Below are 21,623 nucleotides of genomic sequence, written 5' to 3'. Positions count from 1 at the left end.
GATAATTTACTCAAAGATGCCAAATCCTTGATTAAAATGTAGTTTGAGGATTCTGTTTTTCTTAAAAATATTTTGCCGTCACGCACCCAGACAAATCTGTAATTTAGTTCCTTCGCTTTCCTACGAGCAGAAGCATGCAGCGTCTTCGTCTCTGGAGTGAGATGATCAGTTACATAAATGGGAGACTTTTTATTTCCACCGTATCCTAAGTGGGTAGAATTAAGCTTGTCGTCAGAATTGTTTTTGTTGAATTTAATCACTCCAGCCAAAAATGTATCACGTAGACGACGACTACTGAACTGGACTAATACAGAGCGAGGGCGAGGACTATTAGTATTTATTTTTGCGATGCGACTACAGTATTGAACGTCAGCCTCGGTGATCGGGCATTTTATAACATTGCCAAGTTGTTGTATGACGGAGTATAGGTTTTCTGTTTTATGCTCGGGTAAGCACTGTATTTCGATATTGTTGGCGCGCGACAGCTGTTCTATTTGAGCCAGACGTTGTGCTAAGACACGATTAGACTCTTGGAGCTCCCTTCCATCTTTCTCCAGTTTCTCTATTTGTAACTTGTATGACTCGCACTGCTTGTTGATATTCTCGTATTTAGCATTGAAAAAATTAATGGAGTCGTCTAGATGAATTAATTTATCTTGTATGCCTTTAATTACAGTATTGAATTTAATCTCGAGTTCTTCTCTTATAATAGTCCGAATAGTGTCCGCAGTGATGCATCTGCATGTCTTAGGAGAACAGGGATTATTGCGCAAAACAGCATTGTCTTCTCTGTTGTCAATGACAATGTTTTCTTGGTAGCCTGTTGTGGACGTCGTAAAAGACCGAATTGGTGTGTTGGAGTTATTTCCGCCTTTGGGTGCTTTACTACGGCAGCAAGGGCACTCCCAAGTATCTTTAAACTCTTTGGACAGGGATAGAAAATTATCTTTAGTGAAGTTTAGGCAACTGTGGTGATACTTGTCTGGACATCTGCTGCAGCGTAGAAAAGAAACTCCTTTCAAGACATTTAGACAACCTGCACATTTACGAGAGCTCATTGTAGTGGTAGTATGTAAATAGAAACTAATTAGTTGTAATTCATATATAAAGCGCCCTCTATGATACCAATATGACGTAAATTGTTGATTCGCTCTTTATGACATCAATCATCAGTCAATAAGCATTAAATTGATAGATGGCAGTGATGTCGTAGTTGCGTAGCTAATCAATAGTTGCATAAATAGTCCAATAGATGGCAGTGAATTAAAGAATTGCGTGTCGAGGTCAAAGTCCAATTGACGGATTTAAAATTTTAACGACTGCTGATTAACAATTATGGCTTTCAGATGGAATCTTGTCAAGTTTTTTAGCACAGACACTGTTAATTATGACACTCTATTGTTTTAAATCGCAGACTTTTTAAAAAAACACGAAAGTCTCAATGCAAAACACTTGTGTTTAATAGCACTGTTTCCAATTAGGTATAAGTTTTCTGAGATGCACTTATATTAGTATTAACCACGAAAATAACTGTATCGCAAGTGTAAGTGGTCGTTAACTATAGATTAAACAACACAGAAGCGTATTATAATGATAATCACTATTTTTACAAATTAATTATATACGGAGCTAAAGTTACCGTGGCACGAGCGCCATCTATCTCCACATAGTAGTATTCCTGTAATTGGCTTGCATGTTTGTACGTTTGTATGCTTATCTCCTATTTCATGTATGTTTAAAATATAAGCTGTTGGTACCATAAAAATAAATATATAAAACGGTGGTAAGCAGAACTCACCCCGGATTCAAACGGTGGAAGCATTCATTTGGCATTATTGAAATAATCATAAATTAAATAAAGGACCGCGGGCTCATTATGGGTTAACGGCGGGAATTGAAAAACCATTTTTAATTCAACTAATGTACGGGCGAGCGAGTGTTACTGATGAATTGTCTAGAATGGAATCGGAAAAACAGTTTCATTCAATCTATTTGGAAACTAATCGAATTGAAATGCCAATTAATATACGGTTTTAACGGACTGCTGTTATTTTTTTTGCTTTGTGAAGTAAGATAATGACATACCTATATAAACTCACGTTTTACTACAAGGGTAGGTAGAGTTGCGGAACTCAAGTAACAATGGGCACGACACATAGCTCGTAGAACTGATGGCCGTTGGGGCGGAAAAGTTCTGGAGTGGACAGGCCTCTCACGAAATGGACCGACGACCTCGTGAGGGTCGCCGGAGCCATGGATGAGGGCGGCCCAGAACCGGTCCCTGTGGCGCTCAATGGGGGAGGCCTATGTCCAGCAGTGGACGATTCCCGGCTGCAATAATGATGATGAGAGGTTTATCTGTCGTACCAAATGTTCGATCAAGTGTCTAAAGGTGCGTCTTTGGATGTTCATTTAAAGATACTATCATTACATTTTTCTACGTTTGCTGAAGCCTGCCAACAATCGTTATGAATACTCATTTACACGTTGTATAATACACGTGTATGACCTGAGCAGTGCAGCCTGTATGACCTGTTTTCAGAGCCACTTTTGCTTATATGTTTTAAAGCTATCGTTGTAACTTAAATAAATTAATTTCATATACCAGAAACGAGGTTTTTAATTTTTTGTGCAGGTTATTTTAACTATTAAATCCTTAAAACCTTAAAGAAAACATTAATGCCAATTTCCACAATGAAACGAAAGCACCGCTCTGTATTCTAAGGAGTTAATTTGTAAAAATGGCGTCTACGGCAAACTTAAATGAGTAAACTTGTATTTCAGACGAATGGAAATGGCGGGAAAAATGCTAATAGCGATCGTTGTAGTTTAACTGTTTATTGGACGGCTTTGCGAATTAAGGTTATTCTCGTGACGATTTTCTTTGAATGCTGGGATCATATTCTCGTTAATGTATAAACGTCATCGGAATCTGTGAGGTATTGCATTAGATGTGCCGTACGACTGCCCCGAGGTCCTGGGTTCAGATTCCTGGTGAGCCAAAGTGATATTTGGGTTCTTCTGCATAGTCTCAGCCAGGAGTCTGGAATTTGTGCCCGATATGGCGATTGTCTCACCATCTCACATTATGGGACGGAACACGACAAATAGAGTGTGCTATGGTTGCACCTTTACCTACTTCTTCGGGGATAAAGGCATGATGAATGTATACCTAGGTATGCTAGTCTAAATTTAAATAAACTTACTGACAGCTTCTTTCCTACCATAATCCTATTGCTTACCGAACTCAAAATTCCAATGTAAAACAAGACGTCACTTCTGCACATTAATCACGTCACCGTCATTCTACGGGGAAGTCAAGCATGCGAGACAACCCTACATCTGTTCAGTATATTCCTACATATAATTATAAGGGACAATGAGGTTGTGTGTACCCACTGAGTAGTGTCTACTGAATTTGTGTGTCTGTTTTATTAACAAAAGGCATAGAAAACAATCATTATAAACAATACTTAAGCACTAAATTATATTAAGACTAGATTGTCTTCCTTAAACTTATGTCCTCATTGAAATTAAATTACGAAAACGATTCTACAAGAAACAATTAACAACATTAACATCTGCTTATACTTAAGTGGATTATATAAACAAAAATTGTTCGGAAACGAAGTCTATAGGTTATTCCGGACAAGGCACTAAATTCTTTGATCATGGGTGTTAAAAACCTTATTCGGGGACATATTGACTTAGGTAGACATTTCTGGGAAAGAGCTACTTATGTATCTAGGGCTATTTTAGCTACATGAATGCCCCTGGCGATTTTTTTTAGTTTTTTCTTGCAACTTTTTTCTATTGGTCCCAATTGTATATTGATTTAGATTAGTAAGCCAAAATGGCAGTGCCTGGCCATATTTCTCGAAGAACCGACTAACGCTGGTGTAAACGAGTTCTTGAGTGGAGACCACATGTTAGCAAGCATAGTGTAGGACGCCTGTTGGCTATGTGGAGCGACAGTTAGCGATAGATCGCCAGCAGAAACTGGATGTGGCAAACCGAAGAACGGTTGTAATGGCGCGTATTCGAGGAGGTTAATATTCAGTAGTGGCTGTAGTAGGCTGATGGTGATGACAATTGGTATTTTACTAGCAAAGCATTCTAACAATGTTGTTTACGTTAGAGCCTGTCGCACTTATCTAAGTCTTTAGGATGCCATCACTGGAATCTGGCGCATGGCCCGCTACACCCTGAACCCGTTACTGGCTTTATGTGCATCACCTCGTTGTTTTGGTCGACATGTTGGTGTCCGATGTACCTTCTCAGTCAGGTACTCTTTTCAGTGTTTCTTTTAAGGTGATCCTATTGCACTTTATGGTAATCACTCACGCCCGAAGTGAGTGAGAGATAAATTTCCAAGGTAATATCCGATGACGTTGTAACTGGTTTCTGCTGTAATTTTAACTGATAAAAACTCCGTTAACTAACTACTTTTACTTCGACTTAATATCTCATGTCTCACGATGGCGAGCGCAGTGGAATACCTAACAATACTTTGTAGTTTCTACTGTTTATGGGCGGCCGTATCGCTTACCACCGGGCGAGCTCGTCTCGTCATTCAAAACAACAAATAAAAACAATAAAGCATTAATTTTTATCACCAGTTGTCTTACCGTCTGCAGGATCAAGTCCGGGTCAAATCGTTTTAAAACCCACAAAAGAATTTGGTCCTATATACTGATATTCATTAATATAATTTTCCGTGTGGACACAATCATATATTTGCCACATTATTTTGCTGTGACATACACAACAATAACATATTCTACCTGCCTTTAAAGTATAAAAAGAGCTTAAAATAAACAAATAAACATAGGTAATATAAACACTGGGATAAATTATGTAATAAAACAAACATATATTATGATTTTAAAATAATATTTCCTTTTTTTATCTTTAAACTTATAAATCAATTTATTTTGTACTGCAACTATCTTAGATAACCCTGATATCGCTCGAAAATGCATCATCACCTTGTAACGAACACTATCCAGTCACGTGACATCTTCATATATAGCAATTGGAGCAATTAGTGGTTTTTCTTAGTATTGTTATACAATTTAATTAATTTACAATATCCGCTTATAGGATAGACAAAAACACCGTGTTCCTTATTTTAAAACATTTATGATAGGTATTATTTGTTGCTTAAACAATTGGATAGCGCCTACGCGACGCCTTATGCTTTACATTATTTCTTGCTAGGTTTAAAATGGGAAAAGGTAAATCACCAACTAGATATGTTGAATGTACATAAACAACTTTCTAATTTGTTCAATAATAATACCGAGAGGCTAAACTACAAACAACAAGGCCCAATACATAAACATTAGACGCTACGCCCGCAGCACTACCGGGCATGTTGGGATTCGGACGCATGGGTTTTCTATAATGGTTCTCGTAGATTCCATCCCACAGTTCAAACCTGGCTCCGAACATGGAGTTTTCTAACCGCACTACAGGGCCTAGGTCCATGTAGGGAGACCTGGAGATGTTCGTTGCTGGCCAGGTTGGCAGCGAGGATCCATCGGGGACAGGTGCTCTGTAAAATTAGGTGTTTAATTTAATAGTAACAGAGATAGGTTTGTTTATATCATAGAACGCAGATGAGAGAGTATTTCAGAAAGAGGGGGTCGAGACTATCCCGCGTACATCAATGCAACTTTTATAAGATCAGCAGTAGCACGTATATTAGGACACCGAGCGGTGAAGCTCGGTGAGTCTCAGGGAACGCTAATCAGTTATAATTCGAACGAATTAAATCAAATAGAAGTATAGGGAGGTATTGGAAATATATTATAAATGGAAACAAGAGAAATGGAAGTCGGAGTATAAGGAACTTCAGTAATCTCACACATCTTACGAAATGCAACAGTTAGCTGTCGCGTTGTGTTCTTTATAAGACATTAGTACTGATCCCGACTAAGCCCTTCATATAAAATATAGGCTATAGTGTGGATCTACAACTTTAAAAATAAAATTTAATAAAACAGATATAATTACCCAGTACGTATAAAGTTGGTCCAGAGCGAGCGCGTCATATTTTGCATGTTATGATACGCTTCTGTTTTGCCCGTCGTGTCGTGGTCGGACATGATATTTACTTGGTCGCAGTGGTCGGCCCCCGTCACATTCGTAAACCATATCGGTTGAGTATTTTCATCAACAAATGAATATTGATAGAGATATATAGGCTGATCTTTAGCTTCAAGTCGTAAAGTAAGACCCTTCATCATTCTATACCCAAATAGAACATCGGTGTGAAAATCTACGTATTCTGGTATTGTCGATATGCCTATAGATCTATTTCCGAAATAAAAAGTCCTGACGGTGTTTGCCACTCTTTCTTTTTCTTCCGCACTCTCAAATTCCAGTTCATTTGGTAAAAAATCTGAAAAATGCTCATTCATCTTGCTCAGCCATCCTAATAATATGTTTGGTATTCTGAAGATACCTTCCTCTTTGGCTAGTCCATATAACAATGGCATGGCAGGGAAATCTCCATTTTTCAGTATGTCTGCGGGGTCATCTTGTAGGAACATTTCTACTCCAACATCTCTTTCTAGACATGCAGTGAAGGTGAGGCTGGAATCTAGATGGGTTACGGTGCTTATTAATCGCGTTGCCAACGTTGCGGCTGGAACCGTCAAATAAAACTCTTCCAAAGCTTCTATGCTATCGACATTAGAGTAGTTCAAAAGCCTAGCATAATCCCTTGCGTTCTGTATCGGATCGTATTGTATTCCAAGTGCTCCGTAACTGCATCCGCTTTCTGGTATTGCCTTATGGAAGAGATTTCTTGTCATATTCGACATCGTTAATAAATCAGCAGAGATCCCGCCAGCGCTGCATCCCATTACAGTTACGTCATTAGGGTTGCCTCCGAATTGTGCAATGTTTTGGTTAACCCATCGCAGTAAAGCTGCTTGATCTTTCATGCCCGCGTTTCCAGGAATATTTTCAGTGCCTAAACATAGAAAACCGTACGCTCCAAGGCGGTAGTTAAATGTGATCAAGATCATGTTATTGTTTCTGACGAAGTTTGTGTATTGTAATGAGCTTCCAGATCCTAAGACAAAACCTCCGCCATGGACATTGACCACGACTGGCAGATTAGTAATGTTAGTATCGGGAACGAATATGTTTGCTACCAGACAGTCTTCTTGCATAATGTGCGGTACATTTATTAGAATATTGAGTTGCGGGCATATGACACCTCGGGGAACTGCATCAAATGGTTGCGTCCATGTGGGTGGAGGTAGAGGCGCCTGTGGAATCAAATAAATTTTAAAATATTAAAATCGACTTTGAAACCACTATAGAGTAAAAATGACTTGTTCTTTGCTTACTAGGTAATTAAAATGATATCAATACTACATACATTTTAAGTACCAGAGCATGGAGGTCATTTCATAGATTGTACGCGCGGTAAAGAATAACGTTAAAGGATTAACGTACTGCCACGAATTGATTGCCTGTAGTACGAGTGAACTCCACTGCGATGGCAAGTGGTGTCACGACACCACTCGCCATCGCAGTGGAGTTCACTTTATCACCATAAAATGATATCGCAGTCAAAATAATAAGCAATTCCTCTGATGACTCCCTGTGGAGACGGTGGTAGAATACAGAGAGATCCGATGTCTCTCCACGTACCTTGGTCCTCCGCTCGATCCGTAAGATTGGGATCATCGACAATTCGAAATACACGCATTTGCAATGAGCCAAGTGGGTAACGCAAGTATATGGGGACCCTGCCCAGTAGTGTGAGCAGAACTCTAGGTGTGGCTGGACTTGCGCTTTGTAAAGCGTCAATCTGGTGTCAGAAATAAGCTACGGTTCGCGCCACACAAGACCCAGGCTATGGTTATCACCAATAGACTTAAGTATGACACCCCGATCCTGCACATGGGCGGAGTCGACATTGGTCTGTCTAACGAGATCAAGCTGCTCGGCCTCCTAATAGACCGAAAACTGACCTTTAACGGTCACGTGAAGCAGGCGTGCGCCAAGGCGATTAGCCTCTTCAAGGTGCTCGCGAGGTCAGCCAAGGTCCAGTGGGGATTGGGACCTGAGGTGATCAGGACGATCTACACGGCTGCGGTGGAGCCCGTGATCTTGTACGCTGCAAGCGCATGGGCTCCAGCCAGCCGGAAGCAGGTGTTAGGGAAGCAGCTCGGAGCGATCCAGCGCAGCTTCGCGCAGAAGATGACGAAGGCCTACAGGACTGTCTCGCTCAACTCGGCCCTTCTACTGGCGGGAGTGCTTCCTCTTGACATAAGGGTGCGGGAAACCGCACTCCTTTATGAAGTCAGGAGGGGGCACTCTCAGGCAGTGGTGGGAGACCGAGAAGTGGAAGTTCCTGTGGCCTTCGTCAACTTAGACCACCCGGCGGAGCGGATGGGCGGGAGCTTCCAATGCCTGGTGGACGGGACGGAATTGGCTCGGCACGTCGGTGAGGGTCTTAGCATCTTCACCGACGGAAGCAAGATTGATGGGAAAGTCGGAGCGGCGCTGTCCATATGGAACGGTGCCGCCGAGACGAGTACCAGAAAATTGCGGCTCGAGCCATACTGCTCTGTCTATCAGGCGGAACTTCTCGCCCTCCGCAAAGCCGTGGAGGAGGCGCTCCGTAGCGGGCTTCCTGCGTGCGGCATCTTCAGCGACGCAAGGTCCGCTCTCGACGTCGTCACCAGAGGTGATTCCCTCCACCCCATAGCGTTTGAAATAAACAATTTGTTAAAAGAAGCCGAAAAACGCACCCAGAAAATTGAACTTTTCTGGGTGAAGGCACACGTGGGGTTGGAGGGAAACGAGAGGGCGGACGTACTCGCTAAGGATGCCGCACAACACCTGAAGACCCGTGCGCATTACGACAAATGTCCGGTTTCGTTCGTCAAGCGACAGATCCGAAAGGACTCGATTGACGAATGGAGCCGGAGATACGCGGACGGAGAGACGGCTTCGGTGACGAAGCTGTTCTTTCCGGACGCGGTCGAGGCGCACAGGGTCGTAAGGCGGATCGCCCTGGACGCCACACTGACGCAGGTGTTCACGGGGCACGGCGGGTTCTCCGAGTACTTGCATCGGTTCAAGTGCAAGGGGAGCCCGGCGTGCCAATGTGACCCTGACGTTCAGGAAACGGTCCCACATCTCCTGCTCGAATGTCCCATCCACGCAGTGGATAGATTTAATTTAGAAAATAGGATAGATTTAAAGATAAAATTAGGAAATTTATATGAGATATTTAAAAATAAGGATCATACACATATATTTATAAATTATTGTAGAAAAGTAGCAACTAAGGTAATAACAAGAAATAGTGATAAGAATTACTAAATATATAATATAAGATTATGTATAAGTAGTAATAAACTAGAAGTAAACAAATATAGATATATGTATAGTTAAGATAAATAGAAGTATAAGTATAGATAAATACAATATGTAGCGCGCGTTTAAATCGGGAGTAAAATTCCCGCCGTAAGCCTGCCGCTCCGCTGGCCAATAATGAGCCGTGCCGGCGACGCGCCGTTGTTCGGCCGGCGCCCGCTCCTCGGGCCCCCCGCTCGTCCTCACATCGGCGCGCGCCGACGTGACACAAGCGCCCCGTAACGCGACCGCGACACACCGTGGACTGTGCGGTGCGCGGCCCCGCCGTTTTTTGTATCACATTATACTTATTTGTATTTGTTTATTATAAGTAGACATTAGCTACAAGTGGCTGCCCAACGTGCGCGTGAGTAGTGCTCCATTCCGTTCGGACATTGTTTCGAGTGCATACGAGTAATTGTTATTCGCGTGTGTTCCGGTCACAATGCCACGTACGCGCAAAATCCCCGCGACTCCATCGGACGACGAGGTCACCGTGGACGTCGACGATGACAAAGGCACCGACGCCGTAAGTTTCTCGTCGGGACAAGTGGCCGCCATGATGGCCGCCATGCAGCAGTCCCAAACTGAAGCGTTCGAGCGCCTGCTGGACAAAGTTATTAGCCGCCAGCCGTCATCCCCGGTTCTCGCGCCTAGTGCTCCATCACCCGCCGGCAGCGGCACCTTCACCCACTGCACCGCCCGGTTTGGCGGTGACGCCGACGAGTCTGTGGAGGCATTTATAGACGCCATCGAGAGCTTCAAAGAATGCGCTAACGTCTCGGAGGAGAACGCTCTAAGGGGCCTTTCTATGTTACTCACGAATAACGCCGCAATATGGTACCGAGGTGTGAAAAAGGAAATTACGTCGTGGGACGTCGCCATCGAATTGTTAAATAGCACCTACGGTGACAAAAGGCCTCCGCACCGTATCTACAGGGAATTGTTTGATCAGCGGCAACGTAATGAAAATACGGACGTGTTTGTCGCGAAGTGTCGCGCATTATTGTCCAAGATTCCCGCCAGCGACGTGTCTGAAAAGGCACAAGTCGACATGGTCTACGGCCTACTGGACATACGGATTCGAAAACGTCTGAGGAGGGAAGAATTTAAGGATTTCTCCAGTATGCTTCGCCTCGCCCGTTCCATCGAGATCGAAGAATCCGACAAGCATGTCCAGTCGCAGTCCGGCGCGCTGTCTAGCGCCCGATCAAAGCCGGCATACGACAGCGGCCGCGTGCGCGCCGCCGGCAGCGTGGCGCAGCCCCCGCCGGCACCCCCGCAGCGCCGCCCCGCCGTGCCAGCGACACCGAGCGCGGTCGTCGCGGCGCGGACGTCGTCGTCGAATATACCTACGGCTTCACAACGGTCACCGACTGTTCCCGGACCCGGTGATAACGTCGCAAGTTTGCATCGGAATCATAATACTGTGAAAGTTAAATGTGTATATTGTAAACAATACGGACATATACGTGAAGACTGTAAGAAATTAAATAACTCGGGTAATAATAATAAGTCGCTATATTGTTATGGTTGCGGAGCCAAAGGCATAATAAGATCGCAGTGTTCTGTATGTAATAACGTGTCGTTTTCGTCTGTTTCAATGGAAAATAATTTTCCACATTTGGTAAGTGATTACAAACATAATAATACATTCTCCGATAACACATTAAGCCACGAAATTGCCCACGAAAGTGTTTATGTAGGTAAACATACACGCAATGCGTATGCTAATACGTGTAGTAGTAGTTATAGTAGTACATCTCCTTGCCTACAGTCGAACGCGCGTGATTGTTGTCGCGATCTTTCTAATAATAATAATTTGTGTTATCGATCGCATATTGTTACCTGTGATTCATGTGATTTTTGTCCGCGTTATTGTAAAAATGTTAATTCAGTAGTTGCAGTAACCAATAAACTTATTGTTGATTCACCCGAGGGGTTTAATGACCCCAGTAGTAGCGATAGTGTTATAAGTATGCAAGTACCTGTTAATACATATGGTAGTAGTCCCTTACCTGTTACCGTGCCTACTCGTGGTTGGTGCTGCTATGGTGTTGATCGGTCTAACACGCCTTCACTTGCCGCCGACATTGATACGACAAAAAGTGTTTTTTCGGGTGATGTTATACCTACGGTCCCTCTCTCTGCGTCTGACGTGTTTCGGACGACGACCGTTCATTCAACGCAGCGTAGGCCTATGCTTAGCATTAAAGTTCTTGGTTTACGGGGCTTGGCTTTGATTGATACCGCTGCTAAGTGCTCTGTGGCAGGTTATATGCTTTATAAAATATTTAAGGAAAAGGGGCTTACCTTTGGTTCGAAGCAGGTTAATGTGAAGCTTGCTGACGGTGTTGTCCATTCACGCGAGGTTCTGGTGGCGAACGTCGACGTCGACATTTCTGTGGACAAGAGTGTTCGTGTGGACTTCGTGGTGTTTCCGGAAGCTGACAACAATGATACTCTTCTGGGTATCGACTTCCTCAATGCTGCAGGTATGGTTATTGATTTTTCTGCTTCATCATGGCATTTTTCTGGGTGCACGCGGACCTACCCGCTTGAATACGAGGGGGAGTCAATTTTACCGCGCCACCCTATATCTGTTTCGTCTGTTTCGCTTAGGGATGATGAAGGATTGTTGCTTACCTGTGACCAGCGCCAGCAGCTTGCTGATTTACTTCAGCACCATGAGGATATCTTCCGTCCAGGAGGAGAGGCGACTCGCTTCGCCGAGCATCACATTGATACGGGAAGTCACGCGCCTATCGCGGTTCCCCCATATCGCCTCACGCCCGCTAAGCGGACCGCAATGGAGGCGGAGATCAACAAGATGTTGTCTGATGGTATTATTGAGGAGTGTGAGTCCGCCTGGGCCGCACCTGCTCTCCTAGTCCCTAAGAAAGATGGTACGTATAGATTCTGTGTCGACTATCGTCGACTCAATGCTGTCACCAAAGGTGATACTTACCCTTTGCCGGTTATCGAAGATCTGCTTCACGCTACCAGGAGAGAGGGGTACATGAGTACCATAGACCTCCGTTCAGGTTATTGGCAAGTAAGTGTCTCGCCTGCTGACAGGGATAAAACAGCATTTGTGTCTCCTTTCGGTACGTACCGTTTTACCCGGATGCCATTCGGCCTTAAGAATGCTCCCGCCACCTTCCAGAGGTTAATGGATCGTTTTCGGTCTGGGAGTACTTTAAAGAATACGACTCTTCTAGTTTATTTAGATGACCTGTTAATCCTATCTGATGGCGATTTCCAGAAGCACCTGGAAGACCTGGAGTCTGTTTTCAACCGTCTACGTATTTTTGGGTTGCGTGCCAATAGGGATAAATGCAACTTTGCCTGTAATCAAGTTAAGTATTTAGGTCATCTTATTACTCCTAAGGGTATAATGCCTGATGAGTCCAAGGTGCAGGCTATTCAACAAATGAATGAGCCTACCAACCTTAAGCACTTGAAGAGCTTCTTGCAAACCTGCTCTTGGTTTCGGAAGTTCGTGCCAGGGTTCTCTGAAATTGCTCAACCGCTCACCAAGCTTACTAAGAAGAATGAGCCGTGGTCTTGGAGTGAAGATCGCGTTGAAGAACAACAAGACCGAAGAAAAGAGTATGCTGACTCTTCCCGACGGCCGTCTCCTGTTTTCAAGGTTGGTGACCAAGTGTTACTGACAACGCATTCTCTTAGTAATGCTCCCAAGGGTCTAACACGTAAGTTTATGCCGCAGAGAGATGGACCGTATATTATAAAAAAGGTCATTAGCTCCACCACCTATGAGTTAGTAGACGGTCAGGCCCAGCCTATAGGTCGGTACCATGTTTCAGACCTGACCGGTTTAGTTAATAATGGCTTTGAGGCTATCGAGCCGGTTCAGCCTCGCCGTCAGCGAGGTCGGCCACCTAAAGCGGCCAGAAAGGCGCGCTCTTAAGTTTTGGTGCTCGTCACTTTCGGGGGCGATATCGTGACTTGCAGGAGGAGGATGTAGCGCGCGTTTAAATCGGGAGTAAAATTCCCGCCGTAAGCCTGCCGCTCCGCTGGCCAATAATGAGCCGTGCCGGCGACGCGCCGTTGTTCGGCCGGCGCCCGCTCCTCGGGCCCCCCGCTCGTCCTCACATCGGCGCGCGCCGACGTGACACAAGCGCCCCGTAACGCGACCGCGACACACCGTGGACTGTGCGGTGCGCGGCCCCGCCGTTTTTTGTATCACATTATACTTATTTGTATTTGTTTATTATAAGTAGACATTAGCTACAAATATAGATAAATAAGATAACTAATATCAGATATACAGATAGAAATAAGGAGTAATGTAAGAGATAAGAATAAAAAAGAAATAAGGTAAAATAAAAGATTAGAAAACATAGAAAAAAAAATAGAAAATAAAAAGAAAAAGAGAAATAATACAAAAAATATAAAGAAAATCCCTTGTCCTGGATAGGGGGAACAAGAAAATAAAAAAAAAAAAAAAAAAAAAAAAAAAAAAAAAAAAAAAAGCGTCAATCTATGGCCTCATCTGAACTACCGTTTGGCTCCGCCCAAGATTAAATTTTTTGCTGAGCAGTTTATTTTTGTCCCACTAATTACTCGTAATTACGAGTCTAAAAATTTCGACGCCGAGGATCCCAATACATACGACACGCGGAGAGTACTATGAAACTATGGCGCCACGACGTGATATCACTTAGGGTAACTATCTGAAAACCAGCGCTGTAAAGCTTGCATTGTTGCAGCATTTTAAGCTGAGATAGGATCCCTTGCGGACTCACACAACTGTCATTAGGTACGATACACATTGCCTGTTATACCTGTTAAGCTTTTAGTGTCTTTTCGTTTTTTTTATTTTAAATTACTTACTATAATTAGGAATAATTTCTGTTCATACTTATAATTTATATTTAGTGTGAGTTACCAACAAACGTATTTTCTTTCTTTCTTTAACGATGAATGGGTCCTTCTTACCAATGAAGTACATAGCTTATTGACATAATTATACTATCGCACACCAACTCTCTACGCGTCGCACGCGCTTCTGTAGATTACCTACACGGTACACCTAACCGCGATTTATTTCTGCGGGGCGCGGGGGTGAAACTGACGCCATTACATCACGCCACCGCTACGCGAGCGCGCATTCCCCTCCCGCGCACGTACAGCGGCCCCCGGCATGCCCAGCGCGCCGCCAGTCTGAGCCATGACCGGAAGGGTTTGCTTCGGAAACGGCTGACTTGTTACGTTACGTGGCCAATAATTTTAATATCTATGTATATAGTGCCCATGAAAGTTCTAACGATTGACATTACATGAATAGTTAAAGCATAACATACGTGATTTTGTTTTTTATCTCGCCGAAAACATACAATTATTTTTTAAAAGTGAGGCCCTTCTTATTGCTTGCTACTCTCCCAAAAATACATGTGATGCCATTCCAAAAGATTTTAATGATTATAATCGCTGTATTTATGAAGTGATTTCGCTAGATAATTTTAATATGAGATAAGATAGCATGAAACAATCATTCTCAAGGATGTATGTGTATAGATTTGTTACTCGACCATAACAATAGTTTGTTAATATATTGATTGATTGATAATTTATTATTATTTTATTTATTTATAGACACAGCAATTTAATTATTACTTGAGTTCATGGCGGTCACTGCACTAGGCTCCAGGCTCGTATCGCAGTAGACCAGATAAGAAATATGACATAAATTGTATTAGGAGGCCAAATCCGGTTCACATCTTAATTATTAATTTATGATTTATTATTTAAATGTTTTTGATAGTATCAAATAAAATTAATTCAAAATGAGAGAACCCGTATTGTTATTTATTTTGCGGTTACTTCGAAAATTTATGACACTATTTTTTGCTTACGGAGATTTATTCCAATTTCCTAACAAGTCTAACTTATTTTAAATATCATAAAAATATTGTATCACTAATATTTAAATAATTTATATGAATATTCTTTAGAAGTGAATAATTCTACCAGAGAATGAAGCATCAACTCAGAGACTGATCCAAATAGTCGTATATTGCAACCACGAAATTTCCTCATTAATTATATAGAACTAGAAGCTGCTTATTTGACAAGTGTTTATTTAACCGCTAGTGCGCGCATACCCACTTTTTTTATTTATTTTTTCTTTGAATGACGAGATTAGCTTGGCGTTCGCCTGATAGTAAGCGATACAACCATCTATAAACAATAGAAACACCATCGAACACCTTGAATCACAAAGTATTACTTGGTATTCCACTGCGCACGACTGCCTGAGACATGAGACGTTAAGTCTCATTATGTCCAGTAGTTACACTGGCTACAATGTCTTTCAAACCGGAACACAACGGTGACTACACGCTGTTCCTTGGCGGCAGAAATAGACATTGCGGCGGTACCTATCCAGGCGGACTTTCACACTTGAGATACCTACTACGTAAATATTAAATAGTATCTACGTTAATGAAGTAAGACTTGATGAGTGATTACTTTTAATTAACTGAAGATTAAATAAACTCGAATTATATTTTTAAACAGCATATTAAAGTAATTTGTGTTTACCCGCACTATTCTTTTTATTAATAGAGATCGCAGGTCGCTGGATGCTGGTTGCTTGCGACTGGTTGATCTAGAAGGAGATCTACGTTCAGCAGGGCATCTTTGCCTGATGAGTCGCAAATATTTACCGAAGAAATAAACAATTATACTTGTTCAAAGTAATCATTTGTTACAGAGAGGTAAGTTATCCTATTTATTGTAAATGATGAAAATCATTATTAAAAATTATTGTCTAATAAACCTATCGCATCTTTAACTTTTATTTTAAAATTGATAAAGCCGAGCAATAATTTAAAATCCCTTTACGCTCGGGTACGAATATTTTCAACCTTAATTACATGTTGGTAAAATCATTTCGATAAGATGCATATTATTCTATTTCATAGTCGCAATATTGTTGATGTTCAAAATTATATTTAACCTACTTATTTCTCAGTTAAATTATGAAAGTTATTAAAGATAAATACCTTGAATTTGTCCCTTCCCGCGGGCACAGTCGCATAGGGAACATCGTAGAAACCATACATGGAGCCATCCGGGAGCTTGTAGCCCCGGATCGGACCGTGATGCGTGGTGACGACCCGAGACTCCGAGGTCTGAGCGGCGGCAGTAGCAGCCGCGCCCAGCAACACGAGCAAACACAACATCTTGACACTGTGTGGCCAATACACTGAGGGTGACTTATTATAAATATACCACCGAATCGTGTTTATCGCTCGTGATGTTGCGATAATTAAATTATCAGCTACTTTTAGAATTCTGTTTATTGAATATATATTGAACATAAATTCGAACACGAGTTCGTTCGCGAGAAAACCGTGCTTTTGAAACAAGTAAGTAATAATAATAATAATATCAGCCCTGTATTATATACTTGCCCACTGCTGAGCACGGGCCTCCTCTACTACTGAGAGGGATTAGGCCTTAGTCCACCACGCTGGTCTAGTGCGGATTGGTAGACTTCACACACCTTCGAATTTACTACAGAGAACTTCTCAGATGTGCAGGTTTCCTTACGAAGCGACCTTAAAGCGAACGATAAATTCACAAAGAATACACACATGATTTTAGAAAAGTCAGAGGTGTGTGCTCTTGGGATTTGAACCTGCGGACATTCGTCTCGGCAGTCCGTTCCACACCCAACTTGGCTATCGTCGCTTCATCCTTAGCTGATTGAAATAAATATTAGGATAGCTCATTCTCTGTTACTGATAGTAAACAAGCAGATAATATTAATCACTAGTAAGAAAATATTTTATTTATTTATTATTTATACATATGTAACACCATTACCCTTATGGTACTAAAGCGGTGTTATACAGACGAAGAAGTTAAATATTAATCTTAACAATTGGATTCAGTACACCTACGGGCCATTTCTGTGAATTCCGCAAGTTGCATATAAATAAATCCAATATCTGGGATATAATGTTGAGCAATCGTATGGCCCGTGACGAAGGCGCTGATTCAGCACATTTGCCCGTGGCATTTGGAAGCGGAACAGTGGTAGGTGGCGTCAAGAGCTGACGCGGCCGCTAAACAGGTGTACCCATCCGCACCACACTTCGAACATCAATTTTACAAGCATAACATCCCTCCTCACTTCCAGCCTAGAGTAACCAGCCATGCCCATCACGAACAGGCTGAGGTCCATCAAAGGGTAATAAGGCTAAACACCAGTGGCGTAGCGTCCGTACTAGGTGATTTCTATCGGCTTCCCTTCTAGGTTTATTTACGTTTGTTTGAGTCTTTTTTTCTGTTATATTTCCGTGATATGTTAACTAAGGCAATTTTTTAACAACGGGTTACATTTTTAAAAATATTCGCCTATCGCCACTGGTGAACACCGCTGTTAATATTGCTTATGATAATATAGAAAGCGAGTGAATTTATTCTGTATTTTTTCCACCATGAGCGTATATTTTGCTTCATGAGGATTCCATATTAAGCATGCGTTTCGAGTTGACTAAGTTATTAAATAGAATTCTGATTATAGTACAAAATATAAAATAGGTAAGAATTTAAAATATTATAGTAATGTTTTTAAATAAATCCTAGATTTCGAAAAGATTTCTTACAGATGTCAATTATGTGATTATTAAAGGCAAACTCAGGTACCATCTGGATTCCTTAATCCCAGAAATAACTCGCGGTATGATCACGTCATCCATCCTGTACTGTCAGTTTAGTGGTGCTCGAGCGCGGCTATAGCTTGTAACACCGCATTTGGCCACATTAAAATACAGCTCGTTGGCCTTACTCCACTGCACAACTGTGACAATATCCCGCTGAAGCCGCTTATACGAAACATCTTGATGTCGTCAGCAGATATTCCGGCTCTACGATGACTGACGGCAGATCATTAACCATTATAATGAACTACAAAAGTCCCAAAAAGCTTCCTTCCTTCACGCCTCATAAAATAAGGTACAAACGACATTCATATCTAGTATATTCAACATGCTGTTTGCGATCGCCAAGGTAATTTGCGAATAATTTCAAAAGATAAGGTGTACTAAAGGCTATCGCAGCGAACTTTCCGCTTAAAGCTCTTCGGCTATAGCTTTCTTACATTGATGACAATTATGCCTCTTTATATGTGTCTTCTGTCTGTAAACGTACGTAGTACATATATATCGATGCTGTAAACGCATATCTCTTGGAGGATAACAAGTTTCATCAGTGTCTTCAATACTTTTCATACTGTCTTCTGAAAAGTTACTGGAGATATGATATGGTGGACTTCAAACTGGCTTCTTGAAAAATCCTTTTCTTTTTGTTTTTCATTAAATTTCATCTCGGCAAAATTGTTCTTGTTTAATTCCATACTTGTTTAAGTGAACGGTGTGTTGGTTGTAATGTGCTCAGACCGTTTGTCATTACTGCCATATCACTGGTCTTATCTCCAGTTTCTCGTAGTTGCTTCGCCACACTTTCCACGTTGGAGACATACTGAGCCATTGTCTCACTACACTATAAGAATACTGATAAAACTTCACATGAATTACCATATTATTATATTCAGATTTTTGCTCATAAACAGCTTCTAATTTATGCATGACCTCCTTCGCAGTCTTGCAGTATTCTATGAGTAATATCTGATTCATATCCATAGATAATGTCAAGATGAACATGGCCATACTATCATCTTAATGCCATTGCATTTGCGAACTGGTTTCTTTGCGTCTTTCCAAATTCCTTTTAATTTGAAATTACCATTGCTTGAAGTTTCTGCTGTCGACATTTTAAATTTTTATCGAGTTCATGTACCGCAATAACTCTTCTCTTCTTTACTCAACTTTTTATCGAAAATATCATTTACCACAACATTTAAACCCGTACCCTATTGGGTTATAACTATATTTTAATACAATTGAGTAAGATTTTTTTGATAACTATTTATTATTCGTACGCTAAATCAACAGTTCAACATATTCTGACACAAGACACCCCCAGATTCACAATATATTGAATGCGTTTATGAAGGAGCATTACAAAGACAGCTTCTTGGAAATAAACAATTCGTCGACAATGTATGTTTATTCAACACCGATCACAAATTTCAGAAACCCTAATACTGAACAGGTACACCCAATATCACCCACCCGAATTGAGATGTGGACCCGGGACCCTTCAGTGGTGTGGTACCGCGCACACAATACCTGCTGACTACGTCACCGTGGCGTCATAATATCCGATGATGGTATAACCGGTTTCTACTGTAATGTCAACTGATAAAAACGCCTTTAACAAAAGACATTTTTTTGCTGCATTGCTATCTACTTGAGTTTAGATAATTTTTATAGCGTACGCAACTCTCAATTTTTTTAGGCATGTTGAAAAAAAAAGGTTGCAGAAGGATTCGTTTTCACTACTACTTGCCTGTCTGACCCTCTGCGGGTTCGAGTCCGAGTCAAATCGTTTTAAAACCCTAACAAAATATTACCTCATCTGAATTTCGCCAGGATTTTTCGGTCCGCAGCCTTCATACTAATATCCATCAATGTAAATTTATAATTTTCCATGTGGTCACAAATAAAATGAAATAATTTATTTGAACCTGTGAAATGTTATACGTTATTTAGATTCCGTCAATATATTTTTTTTTTTGGGGAACTGCCGTGGTTGTCTCCGGGGGTACCCTGCTAACGGTGTACAAGCGATCCCCCGGCTTAACAACCACGGCAGCCCCATGATGAGTTGGTGGGCCCTACCGCTATCACTGGAGGCTCGGTAGCCTCCAGCTAGACGGTCTTAGGGCCCGGGAGGAAGAAGGGAGGGGATAGAGGGAAGGAAGAGAAGGGGAAGGAAGAGGAGTTTTCAGGATGGTTGGAAGGAAGGGAAGGGAAATGTTCACGAACCCTTAGACAGACCTCAATGTGAACTTAGCAACCAAGAGGCATACGCACGAGCTGTGCGCCTGGTTCGCGTTTACTACTAACAAACATACACAGTGAAAGGTGTAATACCAAGCACATGTATGGTGTTTCATCTTTTTCTTTCCTCTTTTTTCGGGGCAGGGAGTATAATATACCCACATTTGATCAGCTATATGTAACAGGGGAAGAATTTGGGTAGTGTACAGTTTACAAATTTAAATATTTCCTTAATAGCTTCCATTTGCTGTGCTGCGGCGGTGCGTTCGTCTCCGGTGACGATCTGACTTGCTGACTTTGTACGCTGGCAGCACATTGTTTTCGTATATTTGTTAATGTATTTATCTAGCTTAACTAGCAATTTTAATTAGGCACCGACTCCAAAATTGGTATCCAATATATAACTATTATGTGAAATTATTTTTTGGTTTTGAGTGGTTTTTGAAGGCGGTTTAATTTTTTGTTAAAATTATTTTTATTTTAGTTCTTAGTAACTTTTGAAGGCGGTTAATTTTTTTGTAACTTTTTTTCATAAGTAATGAAAAAAACTGTTAATTTACGCTATGAGTATTATATACACAAACAAGCTTTATTTAATAAGGAATGTGCACAACGACAACTCTGCCATCTAGTGGCGAAATCTGAATCTTTTATCCTATCGATACTGGCAATGTCGTAAATCTTCATATAAAAGGTAAATTAGTTTTTTTGATTGTATTGTGGTATATATCCAACATATACAAATAAAAAACTCAATTGATGTATAATTTTATTACGTTCTCAAGAATAGTGCCAACTTATACACCGCAGCGATGTGGAAAGCGACTAAAATTAATAATCGTTATACAAAAAACATACATACGTACGTGTTTGAAAACCATTTAGAAATGTCTCATAATATAATTTGTGAAATTAAACATGTTTTATAGTTAATAGTTAATATTCAATACAAACTGATCTGAAATTAAGTGAACCATAACCTCATAATTTCGGTTAACTAACATCCAAATAATTAGCTTCATTAAAAAAAAAAAAACATACTTTGTTCATGCTGCCTAGCAATAATGATCGACCGGAATCGATATTTTATATTTTTTGTCTTATTAGAAATTAGTATATAATTAATTATAGGGCGGGATTGTTTCGTTATTATCCACACTGTGGCTCTTGTGTTGGTTTTCTTCTGCTACTTAATGTTGTGCACGTTCTATATAATATATTAACTCGTGTGTCCTCTCTTGGCTTGCCGGCAAGCCCGACAGCCACATGACATTACGCGTGTCAGGGAAAAACAAC

The 21,623-nt window shown here is 41.3% G+C and overlaps 4 protein-coding genes across 4 annotated transcripts in view; 2 read left to right on the top strand and 2 right to left on the bottom strand.

Annotated features, from left to right (window-relative positions):
- Positions 1-21,623, top strand: part of LOC119189512 — a 111,243-nt gene that overhangs the window by 18,559 nt on the left and 71,061 nt on the right. The window lies entirely within an intron of this gene.
- On the bottom strand, positions 4,875-16,633 carry LOC115452596 (juvenile hormone esterase). Its single transcript, XM_030181165.2, has 3 exons — positions 16,419-16,633; positions 6,019-7,283; positions 4,875-5,557 (listed from the first exon to the last, which is right to left on the bottom strand). The coding sequence occupies exons 1-3, from the start codon at positions 16,596-16,598 to the stop codon at positions 5,290-5,292; spliced, it is 1,713 nt and encodes a 570-aa protein (XP_030037025.2). The 5' UTR covers positions 16,599-16,633; the 3' UTR covers positions 4,875-5,289.
- LOC119189485 lies at positions 10,819-13,689 on the top strand. The gene has a single exon (XM_037439319.1). It carries the CDS (start codon positions 10,991-10,993, stop codon positions 13,316-13,318), a length of 2,328 nt encoding a protein of 775 aa, XP_037295216.1. The 5' UTR covers positions 10,819-10,990; the 3' UTR covers positions 13,319-13,689.
- Positions 21,084-21,623, bottom strand: part of LOC119189487 (juvenile hormone esterase-like) — a 29,127-nt gene continuing 28,587 nt past the window's right edge. Inside the window, exon 4 of the mRNA XM_037439331.1 lies at positions 21,084-21,550. The gene's annotated coding sequence lies outside the window, so the exon portion shown is untranslated. The remainder of the gene's footprint in view (positions 21,551-21,623) is intronic.

This window comes from Manduca sexta, chromosome 16 (genome assembly GCF_014839805.1).
Source record: "Manduca sexta isolate Smith_Timp_Sample1 chromosome 16, JHU_Msex_v1.0, whole genome shotgun sequence".
Lineage (NCBI taxonomy): Eukaryota > Metazoa > Arthropoda > Insecta > Lepidoptera > Sphingidae > Manduca > Manduca sexta.
The sequence above is the reverse complement of the archived record's forward strand: the minus strand, read 5'-3'. Positions and strand labels throughout refer to the sequence as shown.